Source organism: Neopelma chrysocephalum, unplaced genomic scaffold, assembly GCF_003984885.1.
Source record: "Neopelma chrysocephalum unplaced genomic scaffold, ASM398488v2 Primary Assembly neopelma1_77, whole genome shotgun sequence".
Classification (NCBI taxonomy): domain Eukaryota; kingdom Metazoa; phylum Chordata; class Aves; order Passeriformes; family Pipridae; genus Neopelma; species Neopelma chrysocephalum.
Window position 1 is genome coordinate 3,086,775 of NW_020897738.1, and position 25,180 is coordinate 3,111,954.

Sequence of the window (25,180 nt, forward strand, 5' to 3'; positions counted from 1 at the left end):
AACACATGGAATTAGTTGAGCAATATATTTATTTATTTTTATTTCCCATGTCCTTGTTTTTATTTTTAATGATAACTCTTCTTGCAGTGGTGTGATTTTTGGCTTGAATGCAGTTTGTCATAGCTACTAGTCTGCAAGGCTATATAGCTGCCTCTGCTTCTTCCACCCATATAACTCCTGATGTTTGTTGACTTTCTGACTTGGGTCAGTGTCTATAAAAAAATCTGTGGTTTATTTATTTGCTTACCTTAAGCCCTTAGTTTTAATGGGAATGCCCATGGGAAAGGAAGACTTCTCTAGTACAGAAATATTTACTTGGTAACCTTAGTTAAATGGAGTATTCATTACACTTATTTTGAGACTAGCAGCAATAAAGTGTCTGTAATTTTAATGTTTCTCTAAATGGATAATTACAGTGCTCTGATTTGGTAACTCTAAGTAGAAACATTATATCCCTACTTGTCATAATTACTAACTGAATACAGCAAAGAAAAAGTTGTACAAATAGAAGGAAGTACATGTGCAGGCGTGGGAGCTTGGCCTCAGGGTCCCCTTTTACTTTCAGTGTGGGTTTTAGAGTGGAGAAAGATCAGGGATACAAGCTTGGGCTGAGGTGCTCCTGCTCTCCCAGGATCATGGATGGACATTGCTGGATGAATCTTGGAGTTAAATTGCTCCTGTGTACCCGAATATAATGCAGGGAGGGTCACTGTGTTTGGCAGTGCAGTGCATTTTGTAGTGCTGAAGAGTCAAGCAATATTTTCCATTTTAAGGAAGTGTATGGACATTCTATAAAAGTCATTTTTTCCTGTAAAAAAGGGGGCATAGCAGAGCCATAGAAACAGTACATGGCTGCTGTAGGAATTCCTCTGCTCTCTGTAGCAGAAGGCTCCAAATAGTGTGTGGGGTTTTGTAGGCACAGCTCACCCGAAATCGCTGCCTTGTAACTTCCTCTCTAATCCCCAAATCACTGCTATTGTACCAGACAGTGCATAGAGAAACCCCCAGGAAAGGCCAGTCCTGCATAATCCTCAGAGTGAAGCAACAAGGTGATGCTGGCCAGGGTTAACGTGACAAATTTATGTTTGATTTTCAGTTTGATTGTGTGTTATACTGTGACTTCCTGACTTCCCACAAAAACTATTCATTTTTCACAGATTTACTAAGTGCCAGGAGCTGTATAAATTTTCTGTCAGCTCCTAAAGTTACATTTCTGATTAATTAAAATAAAAGTTCATCTGTTGAAATTAGAAAAGAAATTACATTTTCACAGAATCAAGGCTTTCTGTTAGAACCAGATAATGGTCACAAGAAAACGTGTAGAAATGTATAGCTGAAAATATCTAAACTTACACATGCACTTTAAACTACACATTTGCCCCAAAAGTACTAGATTGATTCGCAGTCAGTTAGTCAGGATTATCTTTTAACTGTTAATTTGGTATTTCATTACAGCCTGGGTGTTTCAGCCCAGACCTTAATTGACAAACTGACTGGATTCTATTTTATGTGCATCAGTGAACAGGAAAAATAGGGAGCAGCTGGGAGAGCATTGTCTGTCAGTGGGTTTCCGGTTTAGACTAAAATATGCATTCTCTTTCTGTTTCTCTTTAGGTGATAGTGGAGTTCTTTGGTGAGAAAAGGGAAATGAGGAGCGTTTGAGAAAATGTAACCTGAGGTGCCAATGCCATTGTAATTGATTTGGGACATTTTTTTAATTTGTTTTCACAGATTTTACTTTTGAGTATGTGCAAAGAGAAGCTCTCAGAGTTCCCCTCATCTTCAGAAATAAGGACGGACTGGGAATTAAGTAAGTTACAAGCAAATCTTGATGATTAATAAATGCTTTTATAAAATAACCATTATGCTTTCCACTTGTATCTGATATTTCTTTTGATGATCTCAAAATGGATTGCAATTAGTCTGACTGTCAGCACCCTTGAGAAGAGGAATGATTATTTTCCGCTTATAAACAAGCAGATAATGAGGTCTATAAAAGTTAAGTGCATCCAGTGTGGTACTGCACAATCAAAAATAAGTCAGCAATGAAAGTTAGGAATATAATCCAAAGGTTTCTGCACCCAATCCATGCTGTAATGACAGAACAAACTCCCTTCAATTTTTGACCTCTCAACTGTTCTCTGCATTACAGGTGGAATGTCTAATGATGCCTGCCATTTTCCATTATTATCATGGCTCTTCAGAATGTTTCAGCTTTGTAAATATTTAATAATGTCTGGTTAAATGTGGGATTACTGGAGTCTTTTTGCGGTTGCATTTTGTTAATATCCAGTTATAAAGGATTCGGTATTTTAATAAGAGAATCCTGCAAGTTTGTTTGTGAAAGTGACAGTGTCTAAGAGAGAAATATTAAAAGGATAAACTTGATCAGCCACATAATCCATAGTTTAGATAAATGTTTCTTGATACTTCTGGAAATTAGGACTGTGTAACTGATTATAGCTGAAAAAGAGAAAAATAGTTTTTTGAAAGCATCATTACTTTGCTCAGTTTCAGCTGGAACACCTCAGAGTTTAGGGGACTGAGGGGTCCCAATTACTAATTAAAAAGAATCAAGCCACCCCAATATAATTTAAAGAGAGAAAGAGAAGAAACAGTGTTTGGAGTCTTTGACAACCACGTGTCCCTTTACTATCAGAGCAAACAGGAGCTGCTGTGATGGCTCTGATGACAAAGTAAAGTAGTTTTATATGTTGAACTCTGAACAAGAGGTGCTTAGAGGGCTCTCTGTGTATGCATTGGTTTTAAACTGCTGCTCCTAAAGGGCAAGTCATAAAATCTCGAAGAATTCTTCCTGAAGAAATCAGGAGCCAGAGATGTTACTGCACCTTCCCAGCAGCCACATCCTCCTCCTGTGTGTGTGAGGAAGTTCATGTGAAATTCCTCACAGTTCAAGAAGGAAACTGGGGAGATGTTTCAGCTCCTGCTGTGCCAATGGTACCAGTTCAGCTTGTGCTCCAGCAGGGGAGAAGTGTGGAGGTGAGAGCTCATCCCAGGCACAAACATCCTGGGCTTCAGATCCACAGCTGCAAATGGACGGGCTTTATCCGGGATGGAAAACCAGTATCCCAGCCTGTGTCAGTGCTTCCTATGGCCACCTGTACCCATGGTGATGCCTCCAGACCTCAGGCTGCCTGACGTGTTGTGGGTGCTGCACAAGATCCTTCCCAAAGATGCCTTGTTTCTCTGTGTCCTGACCACTGGATGTCACATCCCTTTCTTCTTGATGCTCATGGTTCAGGATTCTATAATGAGGCGATTTCAATGAGACATTTCAACACTCAAATCTCAGCTCACACATCATCGTTGGCTTCCTTGTTGGTCCTGTGCCCAAAATCGGGAGAGCTGCCACTTGGCACTTCCCTCCACTTTGGGTTGGCCGTGTGCTTTCACTGGAGACTCCTGGTGGAATACTGCCTGTGGAGAGGGCTCTTTGGTCTCTCTTGGTCCAGGGGTTCAGAGACTCCTCAAGGAACAGGATCATGTAAAGAGGAACCTGGATTTTGTGTCATGTGTTGGCTTGTTTGTCTTCAAGACAGGTAACTACACCTCAAAGAGACCTTTGAAAATCAGGTGCCTTGCTTTGTCAGCATTATCAAAGCAGCCAAATTACCAGCAGTTTTGGAACATGTATTGGAAGTGAAGAAGTAGCAGGACTGAGTGCTGCATGCCTTTGTCTTCAGTTGGAGTTGTGCAGCTCTGGCAGTTGGGGTACTGCATCTTCTGAGTTCTGACCTGGATTGGGAAGAGGTGGAAGAGTTTTGGAGTCACTTACCTGTGAGAGTTTTGGAGTCACTTAAACCTGCTGCTCTATCACACCCCCACACTTTGGACAGTGAAGGAAAAATATGTGTTCCAGTTTGCTGTGATGAGTTTAAAATAGTCTCAGCAGCCAGGCTTGACCAGCCAGCTTTTCAGATCCACACCAACTGCTGATATCACTTAATAACTCTAATACCATCCTGACATCTCTCCTCCTTCCTAAGGCTGTTTCCCTTTCTCCCTTTTGTGAACCATCCACACACACACCATGTGCAATTTCTTTCTCTAGATGGAATTCATGGTCAGAGAAGAGCTTTTTTTTTCTTTTGAGGATATTTTTGCTGAATTAGTGTGCTGAGAAAAGTAAGAACAAGTTATCTGATATGTGAGTTTTGGATGGGTTTTGCATGGAATCAGTTGAATTCTCCATTTCACAGTTAGTTGGGTGAATTGTTTTTACATTTCCATTCTCTGCTGAATCACTGAATACTGACTGCTTTGGGGGATTATGTACTAGAATTTGTAGATCAGTAATCTCTTATAGGACACTCAACATTCCTGTATTTTTTATTTAAATGAGCATGACTTATTAATTTGAAATGATGTCATAAAGGAATTGCATACACTTGGGCATAAGTGCCAGTACAGTGAGAGAAGGCTGGAAACACAGTTTATGTGTATTTTAAATGACAGAAGTGAAATGCATGAGCAAACTTTCCTATTTGGCACTCTGCAGATAACGTGATTTAATTTTATTTACATTTCCACTTCTTATGTTTATCTATCAAAAGTTGCTGGCGTGCAATGCATGAGGTTTGGGGATGTGTAGATACCAAAATGCTGTGTGCACTGTACTCCAGCAAGATGGAAATAGGATTGGCAGCTGCCTAACTGATCCAAAATGGGGGGAACCTTCAGTCTCTGGGTCGTCTCTGGCACCACTGTCTCTTGTCCTGAGCAGGCTCTGTGCATCATGATATAGTAGACTATGTGTAGGATGACTTTTGAGATACAGTGGTCTACAAAATATATGATGTAAGGTGATTTTTTGAATAACTGCTGATACATGCTTCCACTTGTGCTTGCTGCTAAGCAGTCAGCTTGCATGCCTGTGCCTGGCAGATGCACAACACAGAGCTGAACAGTTTGGTTACTGTGCTTGGAGGTACTCTGAAATGGCAAGGAATGAGAGGAATGAGGAAAAATCATTAAAATGAAACTTTGAAAATTGCTTTCCTCTGTGTCTCTGACCATCATGAGCTGCTGCTCCTATGGCTGGGAGCAGAAAAGCCCACCTGTGATCCCTCAGCAGAATGGAAGCTGTTTTTCTTGGAGGGCTGTTTGACTGTTTCCAGGATTGTAACTGGGAGAGGGAATGCTGTTTGGAGAGATGTTGTCTCTTATCTGGGCAATGGTCATCTTGCATTGTAATGTGGTTAATCACATACCTGTGCTGGCCAGAGCTCCTCCTCATTAGCTTTTGAATAGATTCTCTAGCACATCTTTAAAGTTTACTGAAAGGCACCCAGTGCACACTGAGGTGTTTGCATTTCTTTTCAGTTTAAGGCAACAGGCGACATGACTTGTGTATTACAGACTGCTGAAAACCTCAAATGTAGTCAGTCATAGTTTGGAGTTAAGTCACCCCACTATACCATTATTCACTTATTTTTTATGATATTTGAAATCTTCAGAAGCATTCGTAGAGGTTTCACCCAGGATGCATTGTCTGAAAATTGCATGAGAGCAACGAAAATAATACTTCTGGGCTGTTTTGCATTGTTGCTGTTCTGGGTTTATATGCAGAAAAACAAACCAACCAACACTGAGTGAGTGGTATAGGACTGGTGACATCCAAGAAAACAATATTGGGTTTTTTTGCCATCCCAGTGCTGTGGCAGACCAACCCTGATTGTATAAGAGTGAGTGTATAGGGTTGTATAGGAGTTGTGTGGTGGGGCTGGAGCTGAAGAAGTACAGTCACCTAAGGCAGCAGAATGGGTTGGAATTAAAGCCGGACCTCCCAAGGCAACCCAACTACAAAATGGGTTCTTGTACTTGAAACCTGCTGTTTTCAAGCCTGAAATTATTCTCTCTGTGTTCTCCTTCTTTATTGTGTCACACAACCTGAGATTGCAGGGAAAAAACCCCAAGGATTTGCCAGGTGTACTCTCCAAAGAGCTAAACATGCAGTTCCATTGCCAGAGAGGGTTGTATTCTTCCAGTCTGAGTAATGTTTATTGTCAGCTGCTGCTGCAGCTCTTAAAAAGGCTGGAATTGCTTGTATCCATCTGGGTTAGGATTGTTCTCTATCTTGGTGGTTGATTTTTATTTTGATTTATAGAAATGTGAAAACATTGCCCATCTAATTGTTCTACATTTCTGACACCAAATACAGGCAAGCTGTGCATTTGCAGACAAACCTGGCATGTTCTTGTTGACCACAAATAGTTCCTCCTTCCCCTACTTCTGACTTTCTAGTGCTTGGAAAAAAAAGATGAGCTCTGAGTGAACCCTGAAGGTCAGTAGATTCAGGCTGTTTCATTCCGGAGAGGGAGTGAATTCCAAAGCTGTGGGGCCCTCACAGCTAAATGCAAAGATGTGAGGGTTGGCAGAGAACTAACAAAAGATATTGTCCAGCCTCTGCATCTCACCAGAGAAAGGTGATAAGGGTAAAAGAAAGTGGACAAGCAGAATTTGGCAAGTAGTTCTCAAGATACGTGCATGACAACAAATGCATTTTTTAACTTTGCCTATTAGTGTTTTCTTAATAGTAAAAACTACTGCTCTGAACGTTTGCCCATGGGCTGGATCATTCTGATTTCTAAGTAAATCATGTCAGAAGTCCAGAAACAAGTTGTTTATCTTCAACCTGGGGCGGTACAAGAGGGGCAGAGCACTGAGCTGGCAGGTCCCACTGGGCTGTTTTTCATTCCAATTCCTTAGTCAGCTTTTGTGCAATGTGAAATGTGAAATATTGTCAGTAAGATGAAGTCAATCAGCTTTAAAAACCCACCACTGTTTTTGTTTTCTTTTTCTATCCAGTCTATGTGCTGCAGAATTTTACTCTCTCCTTTACACACAGAACTTGCTCACTTGCTGTACCAGGCTACTGTCTAATTACATTAAACCCTAAAACATTGCCTGTGTTAGGAGTGATCCTATAAATGCATCAACATCCCAGAACCAATTATGCTACCATTTAATTTAGCTCTGAATTAGCCCAAATTGAATTGAACAATTTCCCAACCCACCAAATAACAGCCAGGTTGTCCTCTGCCAGACAAGGAGGTTGGATTAGTCAGTAAAACAAAGAGGCTTTAATTAATAATTTTTTTATATTTTATTTCCAAGCAATGAATCCAACCTGTGATGGTGTGACTTTGAACAGATTGTTTTACTGCTCTGTCCCTCAGTTTGGCAAGTGTGATAATGTTCACCTTGGGGAATACACAGGAGGCACCACCAGTTGCAAACCCCCAGGAGTTGCTTAGAACAAGCTACAAAGGTCTAGGATTTTATTGAAATCACCCCCAACCCCTTCCCTTCCCTCCCACTCTAGTGCTGATGAGAAGTGCTCGAAAAGACACCTTTTCTTCCATTGTGAATAGAGAAACTGTTGTACACTTGCCAAGGCAAAGATGTCATGTGTGTCTTTAGAACTTGCACTGTCCACACTTCAGAGAGGCCTTGCTTGATTCCACCTCCTGCACTAGGGACAAAGAGCACTATACATTTATTTCTCTTTTATTATGGTAACCAAAGTGTACCCATACTTATCTTGACAGTATTTAACGTTGCTTTCTTTGCTAATTACAGAATGCCTGACCCGGATTTCACTGTCAGAGATGTGAAGCTATTAGTGGGTAAGTTATTTTGAATGCACTGGATTAGCTCTATACAGAACAGAATTGCTTTGAAATACTTGTCCAGTTGTGTTTGTAGACATTTGTGGTAACTCTCAGAATCTGGGAGAAGGCAATGGAGAGGCAATTTGTAAATTAAAAAGGCTGGGAGAACCCTAATTAGTAGTTGTGCTGACCGGACTCGGATCTCATGCTGGATAATTGGCCATTTGGAAGGGAGAGAATGCTTTTGCCCTTAACAGGTGTTCTGCACACACTTTTGTGATCCTGGAAAGCAGCAGCTCTATTGATCGAGTTCCTATTTTTTTTTTTTAATCTGTTGTAGAGCATCTGTTTGTGAAAGGTGTGATTGGAGCTGTATCACCTCTTGCCTGTGCTCTCCCCACAGTATTTATCAGTGTCAGGCCAGGTCAGTGCTTTGAGGGAAGGTTGTGAAGAGAGGCTGAGCACAAAGCCTTGCAAACTGCCTGGCTTTTGATAAGACACAAACCAGAGAAGTGGTGACTGTCATCATCAAATGTTTCCTAGCAATCTTTGCAAAGTAAATGTTTTTTAACTCTAAGAAAAGCTACATTTTGAGTAGGAGATTATACTGTGTGTTTCTTTGAAATCTGCTTTTATTGCAGATGGGTGTGTTATTTATTGTTATCTGAAATTTTTACTGAATAGTGATCCTGCTCTCCATGGAACAAGCTGGGTGTTGGTTGTGTTGGCTGCAGTCCTCCATGAAGACTTTCAACTGCATTCCTGCTAGTTAGAATTTACTGGGTTTATTTACTTGTATTGTGGCAGGAATTGATCTTTTAAATTAGCTCAAATGCTGCATTCTGAAAGACCAATTTTTAGAGTAATTATTCTTTGAGTTTAATGATCAATAGGAACACCAAGTCTGGAAAAGATGTAGCTAAGAAAAACAAAGCAGAGGAACTCGTGCCTCATTTCTGCTCACTTGAGGTTATCAGTGAGAGAAGGGGTTATCTCTGATAACCTTCCTTCACAAACAGAACTCAGCAATGTTGTTTAATTTATGACCATTTATAAATTCAGGAAAAAAGCCCCAAATCTCTGACAGAAAATGTTAGGGAAGTGATGTTGGAAGTGATATTTGGTAACATTTCTCTTGGTCAGTCTGAGTATTTGAAGTCCTAAATGTTATGGATTTCCTAAATACCTGCCTGTGACATTTGTAGGTACAGAATCTCTCTCTTTGCTGCAGAGGAGCCTCGTGCAGAAACCTTGTAATCACCTGGACCTGTTTGCAGTTTTCTGTGAATTTGTTCCATGGCTGATAAACTCCATTTCTGTCTCTGAAGCTGAAGCTGAGGGTCTGACGTTGAGATGTTTTGGAACAGCGTAGTGTTGCATAACAACACTGTTTTTCCTGTATAACAGTCAAAGTGTGGGAGTTGCATTTCCTCAAGATTGATGTCCTTTGAAGTATTAGGGGGTGGAGATTCCTGTGTACATGGTAAGCAAAGCAGGAGGATATTTATAAATAAAATCACCTTTATGAAACAATGGAGCAGAAATAACATTTGTAATTAACCTGGAGATTAAGTTTAATGTAAAAGTGTGCAGTTCCTCACAGCTGGACCTGCAATCCCTGGATGTGCTCTTGGCCAGATACCACATCATGGGTCTTTTTTTATCATGTTTGGGCAAACTCCCTTTGGAGTCATTGTACTGAGCCCATAATGTGGTCAGGAACATTGTCACCTGCTCTTTTTGTAATACAGTTGATGACTTTTGGCACCATAGGTGGAAAATTTGATTCAAAAGACCTAAAATATTTTGGAAATGGGCTGTAAGTTCTACTGAAGAATCACAGGTTTTATGGCAAATTGTTTTTGTGGCTGTGGAATTTGTGCTGGATGGAACAGCCCCACTGACACTGAGAGCACATGGGGGCAGTTCCTGTCTCCAGGCCAGGTTTCTAAATTATCTACTAATGACCTCAGGAAACACCAGTGAGCAATTTTTCTATTGCATATCATTGCTGATAATTTTTTTCTACTTTTAGGTTAACACATCTGTTACACTCACAGTCTAATGCTCAAATAAAGCAGATGAAAGGTCTTGATTTATTAATATCTCCTCTCACTGGAGATGTTAATATGTCATCATCCCTGCATCTTTTTAGCAGACCTCTCTGATATCCTGAACATCCAGGTTTGTGTTTCTGATGTGTGGTATTTTCAAAACTTATTCAATCCCTTGCTGAACCTGGGAGGGGAAGGATGTTTGGGAATGTTAAATGGAATGATCATAACTCTGCATCTGATTGTGCGTGGGAGTCAACAGAGAGAGAACATGGCTTGAAAAATGTTGTGTTCTCTGTAAACTTGTTGGGTTTTTAAGTGCTCATCATTGTAGTGTGCTGGTGCTATTTAAGCCTATCATTTGTTCTCTTTTCTCCTCTGAATCAGGGGAAACACATTAGTTACAGAACACTTTAAAGACGTGATGCTGGGTTTTTCCAAAGCACATAAATTCCATGGGAAGTTACTGAGCCTTTGGTCTCTGAAATCTTACTTTCTATTTCTAAGGTGACTGTTGTACCACCTCCAGAGTGGAGTACCTGTAAGTCACAGGGAAGTAACAACAAGCTTTTAAATCTCCCTTTGAAAACTCAGGTCTGTGGCAATAATAAGGAGCAAAAAAAGAGATGAGTTTTTTGATCGTTGTTTGTGTTGAGCTTAGGTGTCCTTTTTTTAGTGTTTTGTCAGACTACCAAAGAAACATTGCCATTGCTTTATGGAATTTTTTTGTTTTCCTTGTTTAAAAAATGCAGCTACCAGCTGTAATTTAGTGGGTGATGTTCATGACCTCCTGTTTCTGATTGCACCTCAGTGTGCCTGACTGTGCACCCATGTGTGTATGAAACACTCTTCCCTACAGCAGCTTTAGACCAATCCCTTTAAGCTGCACAGTTGGGATAATGGTTATAACCAGACTCCACCTCCACATGAACAATATCCTGGATGCTCTTTAAAACCTGAGACGATGGATTCATTTCAGCAGTTGGAAATTGTCTGATCTCTGAAATGGCTGTGAGCCAAGAATACAAATGGAGAAGTGGAGAGGAATTCCTGGCCTGCTTAGGAACTTGAGACAACTCTTGAAAGAAGTAAAACTCTGTTGTAATTTAATAACTCTTAAGCTTTCTCATTTCCTTGTGTAAGGTAGATTTGACTGCCAGCTCTGAAGGGCAGAATGTCACTGTCATCTCTTCATAAGCTGATTTAAAATTTGATTGAGGGTCATTGGCCCTCTTAAAGTGTCCTTAAACATCTGCCACATCTGCAGTAAAAGTTTGGTATGTGTTATTTCTGCAGGGGTGTCGTACCTGTATGAATGTTTTGTGCCCATTGCTCTGCAGAACAAGTGAAGTAACTTGCCCAGGGCTGAGCAAGGAGAAAAGTGACTGCTTTGCTCAGCAGGCTGCTGACAGCCAGGGCTCCCATGGTCCCTGTGCATCATCTCCAGCCTTTGCCACACCTGAATTCAAGGACCAAATGCAATCATTTGCTTCAGTCTTTGATGTCAGAAAGCCAAAGCTTCCATTTTGTCATTTGTTTGATTTTTGTCTTTATATTATCCTTCATGGACATCACACAATCTGAAGACATAGCAGTAGTACTACATTGAATAGTTTGGGGAGCTGTGAACCACGTAAAGGAGAGAGAGAGGGAACACACATGGATGTGTGCCTCAGTCTGACAGTCTGAGCTCCTTTCTCTTTCTTTGATTACTTTTTTTATTGGGGTTTTTTTTAGTAGTTTGCTTGGGTCGGCACTGATTGAATTTAGAAGCACATCTGCTTTTTGTGGCATCTGCAGTGCCTGTGACTGGTCTGCTTGCCTTTGTCTCCCTGGGTTGTCACAGTTTGCCCAGTGCAGTCCCTGCACAAGCACAGTGTCTTTCTCTAAACAGTAATGGCCAGTTTGGATGTATTTGCTTTTATTTTTAATTTTTAGCTGACCTCTCTTCAATTTGCTTGCAACGGGCTGCCAGTCTATGGCTATTGACCAGTTTTTGCACTCATACCCAAATAAACTAAATAAACCACTAAACAAATCGAAGTGGTGCTGCTGGTCTGTGATGTGCATCACCTCCTCCCTCTCTGGGCTGGTGTAGCTTTGTGTGCCAGGGTAGGTATTTGTTGTACCTCCCCACAGTGGAGCTTGCAACCCCAGCGAGTGGCAAAAGGGGAGATTTCAAACATGCTGAGGATTGTAAGAAAGAAAAGAGACTTTGGGTTATTGTGATCCCTGGGCTGAAGAGGTTAAAGTTGTGACCACGGCGGTCACTTCTGTAGGATCAGCAGCATTGTCCTATGGAATTCACCGTGCCCAGCCAGGCATTGTATCAGTGGGAACAGTGCAAGTACAGGACTTAGACTATTCATGGGGTGGTCTAACAACTGACATCAACTCACAGACTGATTTTATTTAACCAACTCACTAAGGGTTTATTTATAGAATTCAAAAAATAAGTGTAGGAGCAGTGAGGAATGTATCATCTGTCATGGAATTTGCCATTATAATCTGATGCTGCAGACTGGACTGGGCCATGATGCTTACATGGGTAGGAAATGATTGGTTCCCTTCATTTAGTTGCTGTGTTCACAGACTCTGTTGGAAGGCTTTGGTGTTTCTTGTACAAAGAATTCAAGTAAAGTTGAAAGCAGCAAAGCTTTTAATTGTGCTAAAATGTGTGCATTGAGTTATGGAAATAAAAAGCAAACACAACCAAGTTCCAGTAACTGTTGCAGAGAGCAATCTTCATCTGGCCCAAGAAGAGGATGCACAAGATGGGACCCGATAGATCATTTCAATATTTGATTTCTGTGATTCTGTCAAATCTTTAAAGACCTGGCAGCAGGCTTTGATCTCCAAGACAAAGGGTGAAAGGAAAACCCAGGCTCTACATATCCTGTTGCTTTCTTCGGTGGGAATAGCTGAGGAGATACCTGATTATTCCTGGAGTTTGCCTTCTTGTTAGGAAAACCAAAAGAACAGGAGCTGAGCCAGAAATTTCAGTTGCAAATTGAGTGTTTAAAGAAATACGTGTGAAGGTCTGTGCCTCAACCATGAGTTTATAATCATGGTGTCAGTGGAGAAAGATAATAGAATAAATTACATCATTAAATCCCAGACATTTTCAAGGGAGAAGTCCTATAAATAGTGGGGGTTGGCCCTGCAAGTGCAGGTCAGCCTTCCCTCGTGCTGCTGACAAGTTCTGGAGGAGATGCTGTGTGTGCTCTTACACATCTGCCCATGCTTTATTCACTAAGTGAATAAGTGATTAAGGACTTCATCATAGTGCACTGAAGTGAACAACTGAACTTCCTCTAACAGCAGTGGATGAAATCAGAGCTGCAGAGGAGTGCTCCCCTGGCTGTTCAGGTTTTTTCACAGGGGAGAGCCCTTAGGAAGCTTTGTGAAGTTTGGTATCACAACATTTTGCTCATTCCAGGAGCAGCGGCAATTCCACCGTGTAACGGTGCACAGTAAACAGTGTGACCTTCTTTTCCCATATGGAAACCAGGCTGAAAGGAGGAATTATCTGCCCAGGTGCTACAGACAGGATTTGGGGAGTCTCAGTTTTTTAGTTTTCCTGTAAAGTGTAAATGATGTAGTGAATGTGGTGAGCTGTGGCCTCTTCTGTGCAGGGACTGCAGTGGGGAGGAACAAGTTCCCTGCCTGGTTAATGTAAGGCTGATGTAAATAATTTAAATTCACTTGGGACAGAAAGGATTACTGCCCATCAAGGGTACCTAACAGCCATTAAGCTGTGTGGGGCTCTGCATCTTTCATCCAGCCATCTTTGTTCTGCTAAATACATACACTGCTGTTGTGCCCAGGAACTCCAGCTAAAATGAGACTAAATGTGCCAGGTACTCCACAGAAATGCAAGAACCACCCTAAACCATGCTTCTGGAAGTAGGTGATATTGAAAGGGGGATGGAAAGAGATGCAAATATTGTAGGTAATGATCAGTCTGGGTTTATAAAATGTGTTTTATATATCTGTTAAAAACTGTACACACATTTATAGATGAATACATATATACAGATGTATAAATTTCATTCAGTACTGAATCAAGAATCATAAGTGGTGTCTCCAAGGAAGAGAAGATCGTGGTGGTGGTGTCTGCAGGTCAGATGGTTAAAGGCAGGAGGGAGGGCACAGACCGTGTAAAACACTCCTTTTACATTAGCATACATTTCTTCTGGTGTGCCAGCACAATGGTCCCCGAGCTGGCTGTGCAAATGTTCAGCTTTTTGTTAGTAGCTACTCAAAAACTCTGAAAGCAAAGCAGAGAAGTGTCCCTGAGTAGCTGCTTTCTAGCGATTTTTTTGGTTCATTCCTCCTGCGTGTTTGCTGCCCCTCTCAAATTGATCTGTTCTGAAAATTGTATCATGGTTGAATTCACATCCAACTACAAAGCAAGTCGAGAGGCTCGTAGTGTGGTCTGTGGGCAAGTAGGGGAAATTTTGTCTTAATCAATGTACAGTTCTCCGTCCTGTGAAAGAAAATTAGCCATGTAGATACAAAAGAAGGACAAAGCAGCCACACACTGCAGCTCAGAATACTTTCCATCATTTCTGCTGAATAGGGACCCAGTGTTGCTTTTTCTATAGAGCAACGCTCCATTTGTTTCAAGGAAGTTGTGAAATTGGAGAAGGAGAGGAGTTAGGAGGGAGGCTCATTAGAGAGGCTCTGTTGTAAGGAGCACTTCCCAAAATTAAAGTGGCTGCTCAAAGGAAGTGCAAAAGTCTGCCCCCAGACTTGCATGTAAGTCTTGATTAAGATGTATGGTCCTCCCCCGGTGTGGGGATTTGTCCTGTGAATGGCAGTGCCACGTTGGGAAGAGCAGAAGAGCTGAGTCAGGAGTCATTAAGCTGCTGTGTCTCCAGGAGTCTTGTGTGGAGGGATAAGGAGGAATCAGGGAGGGCTGTGCTCTGTTCCTAGTGCCCAAATAATGCATTTTACAAGACACAGTGGACCAGACTCTTCTAGGGGAGAGGAGTCATCACTGATCTCTTGGGAGGGGAGGCACTTGGATGAAATATTTCCATTCCTTCTAAGACTTTTGCTCTCATTTCTCATGGGGGTTTTGTGCCCCATGGTGTGACCTGTGCCTGGCCTGCTTTTTGGGTTCTGCTTTTGCTCCCTGGGTTCTGCTTTTTTCCTTTTCGTGTAAATGGGACGGTTGGAATATTAACCAAAACTGAGTTAATGAAACATCCTCATTGTTCTCGTGGTTGGGAAGGCCAATGTCCATGTGGTTTCATAAGAAACAACTTGTGAACATGTTCTTCAGCCTGTGAGGATTCAGACCGAGGGTACTTCAGTCTCTGGACCCTGCAGGTCACCCCCTAAATTCATCAAGGGACTCAGATCCACAGAAGATACATCTCTCCAATAGCTGAGAGGAGCAGGGCATCCAGGAGCACTTGGAAAGCAGGAGATAAGGGTGACTCCTTGCAGGAGGAGGCTGAACTTGGATGTTCCTCACAAGGGACTGTAAAGTAATTGCATGCCACTGCTATTCCCACTGATCTGAGGATACAAGCCCCAAACTTGTGCTTTAAGGGAGCTGAGTTATGTACCTGCCTACAGACTTTTTCAAGGGGAAAAATGGAGAGTCAGAAAGCAGCGTATGTCAGGACCCAGTGATTTGTCTCAGATGTTAGACAGCAACATGTGTCTGAGATCCAGTCCATAAAAATAGATTGTTCCTCCATCATATTGTTTTGTGACTAAAACTTGTTTTAAAAACTCCCACTATTTTTTAAAAAGACTTTGTTTTTAAGATCAAGTTCCAAATGTCCTCACAGTCAATGCTGTTGGGATTGTCAACGTGCTTCATGCTCTGAATTGGGAAATATGCTAAGTCAGACCTCGACTAAAAACAGCAAACAAATATTACCACTGAAAACGATAATTTCCCAGTGCCTGTAAGGTCAGGTGGAGTCAAACCAATGGTCTGTCAGCAGAGGAGTTCATATGTACTGTTGGTGTGGGCTGGCCAGACTTCTAGCTGCTGCACTTATTTCCAAATTTGAGTACTACAAAGAGGAAACATCTGAAAAATAAAATAAAATATGGTGATTTATTGAAGTGATTGCAATTCTGTCCAGCAGGTTCCTCTTTCCCAAGTACAGCACTGAAGATTTATTGGCTCATCCTTTTGTCTTTGTCCTTTCTTCCTTTCTTTTCCCTTGAGCGACCTCTCCTGTTTTCCTGTATCCCTCTCTCTTTGATGAGGCTGCTCTACTGTACAGAACTCATTTTACTCCCTAATCCCCTAGTAGCTTGTGAGGCAGTACAGATAAATCCTTCCAGACTTGAGCAAGTGCTGTTAGGATACTCGTGCCGACCACGAACCAATAATGATAGCGAGGTGAACACCCTTTGCTTTAAGCAGGACCAGTAGGACTTGACAGGTGGGTTTTTGTTTGGTTATCATGGGATCTGTCCCTTCTTCGTGGGACACCAGCAGTCCTGTCTGTCAGTCATATTTCTGACCTCTAATGTCATTTCTGACCTGCTCCACGTTTGCTCAGGGCTCGGAAGAATTACAGAGCTGCACTGTGTTCTCTCCTGGGCAGAATTAAAATTAGTCACTAGACTTCAGGGTTTCTGAATGGATTTTTTTCAAGTGAAGGTTCCATTAGTGATTTTCCTCCAGTCTGAGGGCTCTGCCTAATTTGTTGAAAATTGAAGCTGTTTGTAGCAGCTCTGGAGGAACCCTCTGGGACATTGGCATCCACCGGTGTTAAGGTGGAGCAGTGCACGATAAAGTGGAAATCTCTTGTCTAATCAAGTGGTGTATTGCAGAGTTTCAGAAGATGTTGCTTCATTTAACACTCACTGAGTTTGTACCTCTTAAATAGCTGATTGTGTAAGAAGAAAAGCTCCAGTCTGTGATAGCAGAAGGGAACTGGGGCTGGGGTTGGTGTCACTGTGGGATTTCCCACAGCGCTGGTGCTGCTGCACATCCTTCCCCTGAAGTTTGTGGAACTGTGCTGGGAAGAGGCAGGGAGCCGACCCTGCTTAAAAAAATTATTTAAGCCTCATCAGTTTCTTGAGTATTGGTGAACAGTTTGTATCATGAAACCAGGACCTGGGGCAGACAGAGGTTAAAACTTACCCAGTGTTCCTGAGAGACTGGAAATAGAAATTTCTCCCTCTAATTCCAGTTCTGGGCTCTGGTGCCAGACCATCTTTTTGTCATCTAAACTGGCATTTGGTTTTTGCTGTTGCAGCCTATTACGTGCCCAGGGATAGTGTCTCTGTTCCCTGTGCTGCCCATTGCATCCAACAACTTGCTTTTTTTGCCATACCAATTAAGCAAGTCTAAACTGGTGTCCTGCTCCTTCTCTTCCTTCTCTCCCCACTTCTGGCATTGCTCTCCCATCCCCTGCCTTTGTGCTGGCAATGAGGTGGTTCAGAAAGTTGAACTGGCAGAAAACTCATCCTCCCTCACAGAGAGGGGGAGTAATATATATATATATATTTATTATTTTTATATTTCTTTAACGTTTAGCTCTCAGCACTAACCAATGCTGGGCTAAACCATGATGGATGTAACCTTCCATCTCTGTCACGAGTTTCCACTGGGGCTCTGTGCATCAGAAGTGCCTGGTGAGTGAGCCTTGAGCCATGATTAGGACTTCTGTGCAATAAAGGTATTTGATGCTCCCTCTTCATGCTTTTTTTTTGCTCTTAGAAGTAAAAATGAAATATTATAACACTTGCTTGCCTATGTTTAGCACGTCCGCTGACTTGCCATTTTGGAAGTAGAACCAGTTCTATTTTTAGAGCTCAGCTTCCTGTTTGAGCTCTCTTTAAGTTTGTCCTTTGCCTAACACAGTCAAACTCTTTAAAAAGGTCTTAGTTAAACTGGGACAGTTTTGCTAAAAACAGTCATGTTCATGTCCGGATATAAACAGCAATAAACCCGCTTTGAATGAACGTTACAATAAAAATACAACCTCAAAAGAATGTGTTTCCATGATGTCAGAACATGAAAGTGAGATTGAACTGACGTGTTATGTGGTAACGAGCATCTCAAAGCCTCTGTCTACAGGTGGATTTAAAGATGAATTGTCCATGGGGGAAATGAAGCACAACAGATATTTTAGAATAACTGTTTTTCTGCAATGACCATCCTCTGCTTTAGCTCACCCAAACTAGAAATGAGCTGTCTTATTCTGGAGGAATAGCACCAAAAATCCTAAATATTTTATGGTAGCTGTTATGCTTTAGTGTCATAATTTACCTTAGTTCAAAATGACCCTCAAGTGTAGTGCTTTATCCTAAAAATATATATTAATATCAGCATGTTTTGGAGGTCTGGTGTAATCACAGCTGCATATTTTTTCACAGGTCCTCATTAAAGCCTAGGTATGAGATGTGTGGGGGTATTGCCAACCCTTCCACATCTTTAAATGCCAGTGTAGACCAGAGAGGACTTGCAGGATTGCTGGTGTCATGCACATGTTTAGTGCTAACCTGAATGGTAGTTGAAGGTCTTTTTCAATTCCCTAATTGCCAAATATCAGGGAAATCAAGGCCATGGGGTTCCTCCTTATATGCTGATGATGAGGCTTTAGAGAGGAGAAAAGCAGTCTAAGGGAAGGGCAGTGGTTCCCAGTTCTGGCTGTTCCACCCCTGCTGGGGTTGTGCTGGTCCTTCTCCTGGTCCAGCTTTGTGTGTGCCCAACTCCTCAGTGAGCTGGTGCAGTTCACACTACCAGCAGAAAACTAGAAAACCAGAAAAAAAGGAAAATATTATCATGATATCTCAATAATTTGCCTGTCCCAAAGTCAGAGGAGTGCAAGGGCCAAAGCCAGAGAAGGTCAGAGCTGCACAGCCAGAACGAGGGGCTGAGACCTTCGAGGACCTGGGAACCTTGGAATCATCTCCGGCATCTCCCCAAACCTCTCCTGGATGGAAGGAGTGCTCCATCCCTGGGAGATGGGCTGGGCCACAGCCTGGGCTCTGTCACCCTTGCCAGGTGCCCCAGGCACAGCCAAGCTCTTCTTCCCACCATTTGATGTTGCTGGTGGAGCAGAAACAGGCAAATATGGCTTGAATGTACAGTGTCAAAAAGGCCATGAAAAACTAAACTGGCCTTTCCTTGTGGGGTGTAGTGCTGCCAGAGGCACTTCCCTAAAAATAAAAGAAGAATGGATTGCACTGATCCAATCAATGCTCCTTTGTACTTGTGTTTGGGAAAATTAAGAACTCAGCCATTGCCAGATTAACAGGTCACTTAACAAAATCGTTTAACTCCTGCAGGATTTTTAGTATGCAAAGATGGTCTTCATAGTGTAGAATACAAAGATACCAAAAATGTTTTAAGCACGAAATTATTTCATTTTTATTAATGGCTCCTTACATGGGTTATTGTAATTTGGCAGCTTTATACCAAATGATAAAGCTGCAGAGGGGAAGGAGGGGAAGGTACCGGTAGTTTTCCATCTCCATAAGGAGGAGATTCTGTGACCCCACTGAGAAGGCTCCTGCTGGAAAGACCTGGCCGAGGGGGAAAGGAGGAAAGGCTCAGAGCACTGCAAAGCAGGGGTGGATTCCTCGAGGATCCTTGTTTCCTGGTGTGCTGGGTGAGGTGTGGGGAGAGCTGTGTGCGATGTCCGAGCTGGGCTCGTTTCCCTTTGTTCTTCTGTGCCCTCTGGTGGCACTGGAAGCGATGGGATCGGGATGTGTCTCTTAAGTTGTTGTTCTTACCCTGGCTCTGAAATGCAGGGAATGTCGGGAATAGCTCCACTTGAGCAAGGACTTTCTGCTTGGATTCACATCCCTCCCAGTTAGCAGGGGATATCATAATAGTCTCCTGTGGGTAGCAGGAGAATGCGTGCTTTCCATCTCCGGGAGCTCCGGGGGGATTAACTGGGATGCAAGTCAAAGCCTTAGTCTTTAGGTACAATTAACCCAGTAGTGAAGCAAGCAGATTTCCTGAGGCTCTGCCAAAAATCCTGCTTTATAAACCAAGGATTTTTTTTTTTCTTAGTAAGAAGCATAAAGATTAGAAAGGAGCAGTCCCTTGGCATTTGGGCTTGGTTTCTGGTTGGTGATGCTATATTGTACCTTGAGCACAGATCTCAGTTCAGTCACAAAGGGTTAAAATAATTCCCCAAGGTAGCTTTATCCTCTTAATGGACAGGCTTGGTAATCATTCTTACAGAAAGGACATTTCCTCTTTCCTCTGCCGTGGGGGAGTTGCACCTTTTCCTGCCGGTGCTGTGCTGGAGAAGAGACCACAGCCTAGAAAACACTGGTGTCATTTGCAGCTCTGATTCACACCTTCTGTGCATTCCTCATATTCCACTGCGTGGTTCACGTTTGCTTTGCTTCCACTGCTCCTAATATCCATGCTAAATCCACGTCAGGGAAAGGATGGGCTAGTCTGGCAGCTTGGATAACCTGAAGCTGTTTGAGGTCAGGGCAGGGGAAGGCAGTGCTTCACCTTGTTAGAAAGGGGAAATGGCAGCTGTTGTACCCCCGAGGAGGTGATGAATGTCCCAGCATTTCCCATTCACTGTTCCCTCTCTGGCAAATTGTTACAATATTCGATAGGTGAAGGAAAGTGTGGGTGCAAACTCTGCAGGGGAGATCAACGAGAGCTTTGCTGAATGACTTGGGAGCTGGAGCCCTGGGGTGTGATGGGGAGTCTCTGGGGTGTGATGGGGAGCTGTGATTTGTGAAAGTGTTTGCTGATGCAGGGAAGGTGCCTGTGTAACCTGCATTCATGAGGCAGAGTTCTGTCTCTGATGAGGGAACAAGGTTTGCCTCAATGTTGTTCTTGAAGTATTTTTACCAAAAAGCCAAGAACAGAAAGGAGCAAATCTCTGTACCAAACCAACTTGTCCAGGATGGGCAGTGGGAGGCTGGGACTCTGCACAAGTTGTTTTTCCCCCAGGTGTTCATTTCTGTGAAAAAATAATGATATTGCAGCATATAGGAATGTTGTACAATTCAATCTATTAGGATCTTCACAGCATCTTGGTCACTAGGCCTCCAAATAAAGGGAACAGATATTATATATGCTATTTCCCCCCCTTAATTTTAATGTGGATTTTACTGATACATGGGCTGGAGTAACTTGATATGTTTTTAAGGTTTTAAGTGAAGCACAGCTCTTCTGTAGCTCTTCCTGGTGGCTTTTACTTTCCATCTTACATCCCTGCAGCTGATTCTTCCCTCTCCTCCTTGCTGTTGTCTGTTCCCCTTGTCAAAGATGGCTCTAGCTTGTTTCTTAGTTACTGTCTTTGTGATCCTTTGGGAATCTTGTGCTCCATGAGCAAGCAGCAGTAGAGGAAGATGTTTCTTTAGGTTGTAAAATCCCTTCCAGTGAACCTCAGCATCACCACTTTGCCTCTGAGTCACATCCTCTGCCAGAGAGGAAGCCTTGCCTCTTAATCCCATACTATGGGATTATATTGGAACTCACACTGAGTTACTTTGGGAAAACATCCAGGGAAGGCCAAGGGTGAGGTGATGCATGGTGCACTGAAGCTTCCCATGTCAGCAGTAGGAGGTGCTCTTTGCCAGCTAGGGATACATGTGCCTGTTATCCATGTGCAGCTGAAGTCAGGAATATGATTGGTACCAGGGCAAGAGGCTGCCAGGGTCACGGAGATCCTGCTGGGACATGGGGGGCTGCACCAGGCCTGAGGGGGGTCCCTTCCTATAGGGTAGGCTGAGAGGATACCTAGGAACTGGTTAACAGAAATGGTAAAATGTGTGTTGGAGCTGTTCAGAAATCCAGCCTGACCTCAGATCTCTCAGCCTGCCACTGCTTTTTGGAGCCTCTGTGTGCTTCTTTCCCTTGCTCTGGGTGATATTTTCTAACCTTGTCCCAGGAACAGGGGATAGAAGAAAGAACTGAATCTTTTCAGACTAAAGAGATAAAGCTGGCAGGAAGTCAGAACGACTCTGCAGTGGGCAGTGAACACCAGGCTGTGAACCTGTAATTATACATCTCAAATTTTGTGAGCAGTACTCCAGGAATCATTATGTATGGGCTTGTTTGACAGTACTGTGGCTTAAGAGAAAAACACCCCCTCAAATTACTCTTTAATTTGGAAGTCAAGAGACTATCAATTCAAATCTTAAGCTCTTCTGCCTGTAATTGATAATCGTGCACATTTAACAAACCTGCTGTTGAACTGGGCCTCATACTCTTAATTCATCAGGTAACTGCTGATTTTTCCTTTGGAAAGGATAATTGAGAGGCTGTACAAGGTCTCTTCCTGTAAAGCTGAGATCAAACCTAGGCTATAATATGGCAGATCCCAGGCTCTGCCACACAACCCTTCAAATTCAGTTTTTCAGTATCTGTGTCCTTAACCCCTCTGGGCTGGAGCCATTTCTTTGATCCCCAGCTCTGGAGGCAGAGATCAGGATGGCTTTTATTTAGGGGCTGTTTAACAGGACTTCACCCCAGTTGCTCACCTGTGGAGTTGAAAAAAGACCATTCCCCTGGAGATTAAAGTTAACCCTTTAAAGAAACAACAAAACCAAACCAAATCAACCAACCAAACAAACAAAAAACCACCCAACCCAAAACTAGATTTTACATATGTTGTTTCAAACATGCAAATGCCAAATGTAAGGATTCTTGTGCTTTTTGACACATAACTAAACTCCCCATCCTGCCTCAAGGTGGCAGCACTCTGTACAGTCCCGAGCCCAGCCTAAGGATGGGATCCTGTTCTCTGGCCTGGGAGTGAGGAGTTTGATGGGCCGGAGGGACTATTGCAGATTTACTCTATACATTTTTATTTTTGATTTCAGAGCTTTATGGTCTTGAGTTCCTTCGCAGAACCATTATCACATCTGTCACTGTCACTGCTAGCAGGGGCTAAGGATCTTTTTAGAGGAGCAAGGCAATCCAGGCTATCACTCTTGCTGAAATACTGCTCCCAAGCCCACGATAGGCCAGGTGCTGTAATTATTAATAATTCCCTCTGATGGTGCATATCAGCCTCCATTTTGTTTTAATGCAATTTATTTCGAGTTATTTCTTTGGCGCTGAAAATGGGTTTGGAGTGATTTTTTGGAAACGTTGCAAATTTGTTTGCTGGAATCCTTCTCTCCTGGAAATGAGACATGTCTCTCATGGGCTCCCGTCCACTCACACGCAAATGAACTGCTAATTAGGATGATGAAATTGCTGGGAGAGGTGAAACCTTCCAGTTGGCCGAAGAGAAGATTGTGGATTAATCTGTGTAAAGCTGAAGGCTCGACTAAAACTGCTGTTCAACATTCTGGTGCTAATGAGACTTGTATGTCTGCCACTTGAGGAGCTGAAAGTATGTCCTGTAGTTTCTGTTGAGACATCCAAAGTGGGGGCTCACTCCTCTCTGGCATTTAGTCTTTCATCCCCACTGGTGGTGACTGGAATTGGGAATATTCAGCAATCTGTATAAGGTGTTCAGCAATTTACAGTATCCAGTGATGCAAGGCAGTTTGCTCTTTATAGATAATTTTGGTACATGAGTAAAAGCATCTTGAGAGACATATGGATATTTAGAAAATTGCAGTATGATTTGGAGAGCTATTTGTCTTGCCTGCCCCCTGCTACCCTATTATATCACTTCTTCATAATTTTTAATGTACTTCTGCTCATGTCAATTCATGTAAAGGAGGAAAGTGCTCTCTCTGTCTCTGTGAAGCAAAGAGACACCAGGTGACCTGTTCAGTGTCACACTGGGTGAAAAGTCCAGTTCCAAGTTAGTTCCTTGCTCAATGTGCTTGCTCAGGACCCGTGGAGGGGCTGATTCTGGACTTTCATGCTCTAATACCAGTTTCCCTGCAGTTATTGAAAACTTATACATATCTATAAAATAATATACATATATATATATGTGTATATGTAAAAATAAAAATATATGTAAAAATATATGTAAAAATAAAGCCCAGGCAGATGTTTTGAGACTCCTCTGTGTTTGCAGGAAGCCGCAGGATCGTGGATGTGATGGATGTGAACACGCAGAGAGGGGTTGAGATGAGCATGTCTCAGTTTGTGAGATACTACGAGACCCCAGAGGCCCAGCGGGAAAAGCTCTACAACGTCATCAGCCTGGAGTTCAGTCACACGAAGCTGGAGAACATTGTCAAGCGCCCCAATGTGGTAAGGGATGATGCTCTGTGGTGGGGTTTGTTTTCAGCATCTTCTCAGAAATAAGCCATGGAGTGGTTTATTTCATCCCCCAGCTGATGTGAAGTGCCTGGAACTCCTGTCCCTTTAGCGTCAGGATCTCGTTTTTAGCCAAGTAGAAAGCTGGGCTCCTTGACAGTGGAACTTAATTTAATGGAATTAGGTACCTGATGAGCTGTTAATCGTGCAATTTGCACAGATACACAGTTCCTCTCAAGGTATTTAGGGGAAATTCCATCCAAAATTAAGTACCTATCTATTGTTTTTCCTCCTCTAAGGAAGCTTAAACTGTCAGGAAGCTTGAATTCATTATATATGAACCCTCCTACTAACTAAGAAATGTTCAGGGGGCTATGTCAGAACTGGCAGTAAAGTAAGGGGGTAGATTTGCCCATATTTTTTAAAGGTAGAAGACTCCTGTGATTTTATTCCCAATAGAGTCACTGACAGCGAAACTGGGCCCTTATTGGTAAAGATGATTTAATTTATCACTGAAATGTAGCCATATGTAGGTGAGGGGTAGAGCATCAACTCATTAACACACAGGGATGGAGGAAATGGCACTGGGGGTTTCCAGGACACTCAGCAGAGAGTCTGGGCACCAGTCCTGGCTGATCAGGGAACAGAGGGACCCCTCAAAGCAGAACACTGCTGGGTGTTCTATGATGTTTTATTTTCAGACACTTTCCTCCTGATTTTTAAGTCCTTTTCTAGTTATAGCAGCAGCTTTTTTGCTGGAGACATCTCTTGCCTATGCAGGCAATATAAACACCACACTTCTGCCTGAACAGATCAAAAATAGATGGCAGCTCTAACTGCTGATTTGTCAAAGTAATTCTTAACTTTTGTGTTCTGTTACACACAGATCACAGATCGAATATTAAACACATATTTAGAATTTTATTCAGATTTTTGCTGTCGTTTAAACACTTAGCGGGCAATTTTAAAATGCTCTGGGGAGTTTCTGGTGTTCAGCTGATCCTGGTTTTCCCAAACTCATCGTGCTCAGTGAGCTTTTGAAACATCTGTGCAAATTTCCTGGGTGCTTAGAAATGAAAAATGCAGTTAGGTACCTGTTATCACATGTAAATGCATATTTCATAGCTGTTTAATATGGCCCGAGTGCACAATCATTTGTAGAACCAGGAATATTTAGATCTCACTGGAAAAGAGATTTGGGAGTAGAAGAGAGGGTGTTGGGGAAGTCCAGCACATAAAGTCAGCTCCTAGTTGAATGCTATATTTGTCAAAGTGGTTCTCTTGAATTCTGCAGAGCTCTTGGAGCCCACTTGAGGCAGAAATACTTGATTCAGATTCCCTGTTGTGTAAACTCT

The 25,180-nt window shown here is 42.5% G+C and overlaps 1 protein-coding gene across 6 annotated transcripts in view; it reads left to right on the forward strand.

Moving 5' to 3' along the window:
• The window catches only part of KDM2B (lysine demethylase 2B), a 117,343-nt gene that overhangs the window by 9,139 nt on the left and 83,024 nt on the right, over positions 1-25,180 (forward strand). For all 6 annotated transcript variants that reach the window (XM_027689272.1, XM_027689267.1, XM_027689271.1 and 3 more), the window contains 3 exons: positions 1,732-1,810; positions 7,603-7,649; positions 23,641-23,819. In XM_027689272.1, the coding sequence (XP_027545073.1) occupies positions 1,732-1,810; positions 7,603-7,649; positions 23,641-23,819 (305 nt within the window). The remainder of the gene's footprint in view (positions 1-1,731; positions 1,811-7,602; positions 7,650-23,640; positions 23,820-25,180) is intronic.